The 6,416-nt window shown below is 38.8% G+C and overlaps 1 protein-coding gene across 1 annotated transcript; it reads left to right on the forward strand.

Moving 5' to 3' along the window:
- Window positions 1-610: 610 nt before the first annotated feature.
- Hat1 (histone acetyltransferase 1) lies at window positions 611-2,362 on the forward strand. The gene is made up of 4 exons (XM_065222096.1): window positions 611-739; window positions 875-1,134; window positions 1,201-2,139; window positions 2,202-2,362. The coding sequence occupies exons 2-4, from the start codon at window positions 898-900 to the stop codon at window positions 2,256-2,258; spliced, it is 1,233 nt and encodes a 410-aa protein (XP_065078168.1). The 5' UTR covers window positions 611-739; window positions 875-897; the 3' UTR covers window positions 2,259-2,362.
- The last annotated feature ends 4,054 nt before the right edge of the window (window positions 2,363-6,416 follow it).

The raw sequence follows: 6,416 nt of genomic DNA on the forward strand, positions 1-6,416 counted from the left end.
ACTGATCTTCTGTTAACGCTATGAGATTTGCCATTTCATAACTGATCATCCTGCAAACACCTAACGGATTATTCTCCTAACATCAATATTGTTATCATCTCAGCAACCCACATTTGCCAACGTTTAACGGATTACGATTTTGTTTTACATCTTTATAATATGTATAATATGGCATGAACCACTGTAACTATTTATTATTCAATTGCCAAGGGGGGCCTCACTGGATCTTTGAAAATCCCGATAATAAAGAAATAAAAAAAAAAAAAAAAAAAAAAGTATTGAATCCGAGCAATCTTTATTTAATCATTGGCACAAATAAAGAAACTCCATTCGTCCACATCATATTAAAATTCTATTAATGATTACTTTTTACACATTTTGCAGTAAAAACCGTACTTGAAAAATGTGTACAAAATACACTGCTATTGACGTTTAATGGGTTTACACGTAAATGTTTACACATTTTATGAGTAGACCCCTTTTTTCCCGATGTGTGAATTTTTACACATTAATGTGTTTACGCTGGTTACCGTGTAGTTTTGTTGAGCCACGCAAAGGTGCTTTCTGGCAATCTGCCAGCACGGAAAACATAAGTTGTCATCCCAGATTTCCGAAAACAACATTCACGACCTTTGTGCGGGAAATTTCGTTTGGTGTCGGAGGCAAAATTAATCAGATTATCCTGTATTTTTACAACATATACGCTTGCAAACAGCGCCCCGGTATCGTAAAACTGAAGGTAGTTTCCTAAACATTCTATTTTTTCATAAATCTGCAGCAGGAATTTGTCCTGCTGCGCTCGGTTGAGGTTACGGCGTAAACATAAAATGGCGCAATTTCGGATTTACTTACCGCTCTCTTATGTTTTCTGCAGTACTTTCCCTGGTAGCGTCCATCATGACCGCAATTTCCAGTTTGCAGAACTTTGTCGCCGATGCACTCGATTGCACCAGGTTCAGGTTGGTTCGCGATGAGCGGGATATCGAAGACGAATCGATTGCGTTCCATCCGGATATGGCCCATCAAATCTTTGGGGAACATGAGAGCATCTTTGGGTATCGGGATTTGCAGGTTGACGTTTGCTTCGTGGCCAGTTCGCTGGATATCTATTTCAACATCAAATACTCGAAGAAGGTAGGTGTAAGGTGTAAATAATTAATATAAAAGTTTGTCATTGATTGATTCTTATCCTGTTCAAAGGTTGATGATGTTTATTCGGATGGAGTAAAGGCAGATGACGTCGAAAAAGCTCTCGCTACCCTAGTGGAAGATGGCTGCTATTATACCAATCTCGAAGAGTACAAGAAAGTTGTGAAAGCAAAAACCGAAAGTTTTAAACCATTCGGAGAGAAGGTAGACGAGTTTGAAATAAGTTCAGGAACCTCGGATGGTAGCACCCGTACTTTCGAGGTGTATGTGAGTGACGTCACTGATAAGGAATTCCTCAAATTTCATTCTCGGCTGGAGTCGTTTTCTTTCTGGTTCATCGATGCCTTCAGCAGAGTGGAACACGAACCCTTGTGGATGTTCTTTATGGTGTATGAAAAGTACTCAAACAACAATAATGAAACTCGTTACGCCACCGCTGGGTATTTCACAGTCTATCAGTATTTTTCGTATCCGCAGTTTATAAGACCAAGAGTAAGTCAGATTCTTGTGCTGCCTCCTTTCCAAAAGCTCGGAATTGCTTCGAGACTGATTGAAGAAACTGTATTCAAACACTTCGTTCCGAAGGAGAACGTTGCCGACATCACCTATGAACAACCGACCGATATTATCCAGCATATTCGTTCGGTGGCGGATACAAAACGCTGTATGACGCTGCCGTCATTTGCCGAGAACAAACTACTGGCTGGATTTTCGAAGAATATGCTCAGAGAAGCGAAGGAAAAGTTCAAGATCAATCCCAAACAGTGTCGTGTCATCTACGAAATTCTGCGCTTGGGGGCTATTGATATGAAGAACGAGGTGGAGTATCGTAAATATCGGGTGGAGGTGAAGAAACGATTGAATGTCAATGACAGCCGGAATCGTCGTGAGTTGTTGCGACTTCAGAAGAAAGGAGTTGATGTTAGTGGAGCGTTCAGCATTTTGCCATCTCTGGAGGATAGGATTGAACAGCTGCATGCGGCTTACAAGGTAATTGCGTGTGGGCTTTGCAAAGATTACAGTTATGGGTAATTATTTGTTTTTCATTGCAGGAAGTGGAAAAAGTCTACCTTCAGGTGCTGAAGAAAGTACAATCCATTAATAAGTAAATCTTCTGGGAGCATCCGTTGCATCATCACTATTTTTACCTCTTTTCCTTGAAGGAGTCCGTCATACTTCATTTGTTTCGTTTGTACCAGAAATCATTTGTTTTAGTAACTTACATTATAAAACTATTCTTATGTTACGATAAAACAAAAATGTGGTGTAACGTTAAATGCAATCGTTAATTAATGAATTCCGAAAAGTTATCCTGCAGTATGGCACCTGTTTTTTTAACTCATTGGTGTCATTTGATTCGTCCTTTAACAAAGCTGTGGAAAAAGCCTACCTTTAATTCTTTTAATTTAGCGGATAACTTGAAGGAATTGAAGGTAGCTGTAAGTTCCAGTTCGGACATTTTAGCCATGAAGAAGAAGAAGTTCGAATGGTGAATGCAGAAATCCGTCAATAAGGTGCGATCCCAAAACCGCTTGAAACTGTAATTTTCCAGGACATGATCGGAGCGGTACCAGTTTTTTGGCAAACATTCCTTCAAAAGACCACGTAGCGCCAACTGTTGATCTTGAACGACTCCGTTGCTTGGTGTAGGCTGCATTGGTAGTCTGTGCAGCCTGCCACGATATGGCCAATGGTGCCCGGTGCTAGGTGAAACATCAACCAAACATATCGCCGGAAATCCTATCCTGGGCTGGCTATCATATAGGTCACTACGCACTGAGGATAAAATCGCTAAAATGTCTCAACATTCAATTATTACTGTTCACGGGAAGACGAAACAACTCAAAATTAAGTCTTTTGTACATTGTACTCATCTTGACACCTAAGTGCAACCAGTCAAAATTGAGTTCTTTGCGAAGTATCCAATTTTATGTCTTATAGAAAGACATCGTTTTGAGTTGAATGTAACTATTCACACTTAGAAAATAATACCGAACTCGGTTTGATTTCAACCGAGTTTTTATCTGCTGAACGCTCGGTAGTCTGCTCGGTTCAAAGAGGAATAACCGAGCAGTCGTTATTTTTTTTGTACCCACAATCTGTCAAAGTTACCGAAAATCTCGGTTGACGAAAAATAAATTTAAGCAGAAATTACCGAACATCGGTTCACTCAAGAACTACCGAGTGCTGTCAAACAAACCGACCCACCTGTTGTAATTACGGAATTCGGTTCTTTTGGGCAGCGCTCGGGTTTCACTTCAAATCCTGCTTTAAATTTGGATTAAGGATACGTTGCTTCGAATTTTCATAAAAATAAAACCAGTTTTGTCAAAGAAATGTATGAAGTGTGTTTATTTTATTTGTTTTGGGATGCAGAAATGTGATTTTATAATTGCAAATTATTAAAAAAAGAAGCTGTTCAAAAAGGAACCGTCGCTACCATGAGAAGGAGAGGCTCAATCGAGCGAAACTAAAAATTTCTCACATGTAGTGCTCATACTACCTACACGATAGACTGCGCCGGCAAGAAAGGAATGGAACTGCTTGTCCTGTTGCGGTGGTTCCAAACCGAATGCAGTAAACGAACCGAACCAAACCTCAAATGCAGACGCAACGTCAAGTTGGACATTGACCAACATTGATCCCAAACAGACGGCAAAGTCTGCTGAATCCTCCATGAACGCTCCTCGGCAAATCAATACCGGGCCATTCTTATCAGTGGGAAAATCATCTTCTGGCTGAAAATAAAAATTAAAGGTACTTGTATAATACGATAACCTATCCAATAGGCAATCTAATAATCTTACACTTATCCACTCCATGACGCCAGCCAATGGATTTTTCTTGGTAGCATCATTGATTTTATTTCGCTTAACACCACGTGATGGGCATTTAGCACGGATTATTGCCAGCGCTCTGATGAATTCTATGGGAAATTAATTATCTAAATGTGTGGACTCATTGAAGCTTTAAACGCAACTTACTGTTTTTCAACTCCACGAACATATCAGCGTACTGCTTAAGGATCTTATTCTGTAATTCTTCCCAGTGATCGGTGAACGACTTCGCTCCAGGCTTGATTTTTGTAAATTCCAGTTTGATCTACAGAAATAAATTATTAATATTCGATCTACCAAATCTCAAGTACAGTTTTTGTATAGGTCCTGACAAGGGTGTGAATATAGTAAAATAATCAGATTGTTTTTATCTATCAAAGAAATCACAGAGCCTATTGAAAAAGTACTCATGAGATTATTCAATATACACTTACAAGTTCTCCATTAAAGGCACCAATCACGGGAAAATCTTTCAAATATTCCACCAAAGTCCCCGCTGTACGTTTTTGTTGTCGACTTGCAAATGTTTTCTCCCATAGTTCAACAATTCTCACCTTAGATTGAACATTTGGAACAATGAACTTCAATTCAAGCACCTGAAATTTGTAAGAAAATATTAATCGTTTACCCATTTTGATATTTACCTTTAAATTTACAAGGTCCTCCATATTGTCATCTTCTTGTTCAAGAGTCGCATCAATTTCATTTGTATGGCTGAATTCACCAAGTTTTCGGCGTTTGATTATGCGTTCATCTGACTGCCTTGCCACATTCTCCATTCTGTAATATACACTGCCAGCATGACGGTTCAGCCCTCTTCCGTGGGGATGGAACCACAGCGACTAAAAACGAACGAGATTCAGTTTACAAGACAAACTTTCTACTATTTGGCAAACAGTGTTTGTGTCGAGGTTTGTGCTACTGCCGTAGTTGACATTGTTTATGAAACGTAGTGTAAAGCCAATGAGCTGGATTACCGAGGTGAAGCAATCACACACACAACTGAGTGACAACACTGTATAGAAGAAGCATCAAAGGAAAAGGAAGGGACAAACAATAATTCTAGATTGATTTTAGAATGGGTCCTATCTCCATTTTTCGATCAAAGAATCGATTAACTTTATTCGGTTTCTACCGCAACCTGAGCGATGGATTTGAAATATTTACACATGCAATCAAATCTCAAACCTTGAACTGTTGATTGCATGGATCAGTATTGCAAATCCATCGCTCAGATCGCGGTAGAAAGCGAATAAAGTTAATCGATTATTTAATTGACAAATGAAAATGGGACCTATTCTAAAATCAATCGAGAATTGTTGTAATTTAATTATTGATCGATATTAATCTCGTGTAACATTTGAAAAGCGCCTATCATTGTTGATCAAGCTATCATTCAAATTAGAGCGCCTTTATTAGTAGAGTAACATGTCAAAATTGAAACAACCGATTAGGTGTCATTTCCATACAAATCGCCGTTTCAATCCAGCAGAAGGCTTGTCAAATGACTGAGATGACGTCGCTCTACTAATTCAGGCACTCTAATTCAAATAATACGCGATACAATCCACAACATTCGTGAGAGAAAAACGATGAAGAGAATCGATCAACAATAATATTCCCTTTTCAAATGTTGCGCGAGAAATTCGACCAATTTTTTGTCCATTTCAATTCCTTTGCCTTTGACGCTTCGCATTGCTTGCTTTACACTAAGTTTCGTAAACAATGTCAACTACGGCTGCAGCACAAACAATGTTTTCCAAATACATAGTAGAAAGTTTCAATATATTGCTTATTAATTATTGGTGATAATTAACGCTATTAGTTAAAACTGTTGACTTACTTGTGGAATCTCGGCATTCTTCGAACTCAGTGCAGGATATGTTTCAACCAGTGACAAGGCGATCTGATTTTTGTAGAAGTTGCTGGCGTGCCTGGAAACAAACAAACAAATCAATAATTAGCTATGCTTGTATTAATCAGAAACATCGTCAGCTAGGTTTTCGTTTCATACAATGATTTCAAGCAATCGCAAAGAAGTGCTGTGATTTGTCTTCGAATCGTTTCCTTGGGTCGTCCACCTTCTTTCAGTAGTTCCATGATGCATATTCCGTTGTCGGTTCGATCAAATACCCGATCAATATTGATTTTCTAGAATATATAGAAACAAATATACGTTGATTGAATGACCCACATATAATATTGATACGTTTCAAACCTGCTCCAAGATGATCCCTTCATACGGATTGTTTGCATTGATCACCCTTCTGGACACATCAGCTTGTTCATGATAATCAGCGTCAACCATAGTGTCCTCAAGCCATTCTTCCGTGCTCTTAGTTTCATCGTAATTTCTGTACTGTGTTTGTATCTTCTGTATAGTTTTGATCATTTTTGTAGTGAGTCCGAGTCTGGTAAAGTCATGTTCGT

The sequence above is a fragment of the Ochlerotatus camptorhynchus genome, unplaced genomic scaffold (genome assembly GCF_037179485.1).
Source record: "Ochlerotatus camptorhynchus isolate MF236.1 unplaced genomic scaffold, CSIRO-AGI_Acam_v1.1 ptg000157l, whole genome shotgun sequence".
NCBI lineage: Eukaryota > Metazoa > Arthropoda > Insecta > Diptera > Culicidae > Ochlerotatus > Ochlerotatus camptorhynchus.

Coding starts and splice junctions, on each gene's coding strand:
- Hat1 (XM_065222096.1), top strand. CDS start 898: ATGACCGCAATTTCCAGTTTGCAGAACTTTGTCGCCGATGCACTCGAT. Junction 1,135..1,200: donor ACATCAAATACTCGAAGAAG/GTAGGTGTAAGG, acceptor TCCTGTTCAAAG/GTTGATGATGTTTATTCGGA. Junction 2,140..2,201: donor AGCTGCATGCGGCTTACAAG/GTAATTGCGTGT, acceptor TTTTCATTGCAG/GAAGTGGAAAAAGTCTACCT.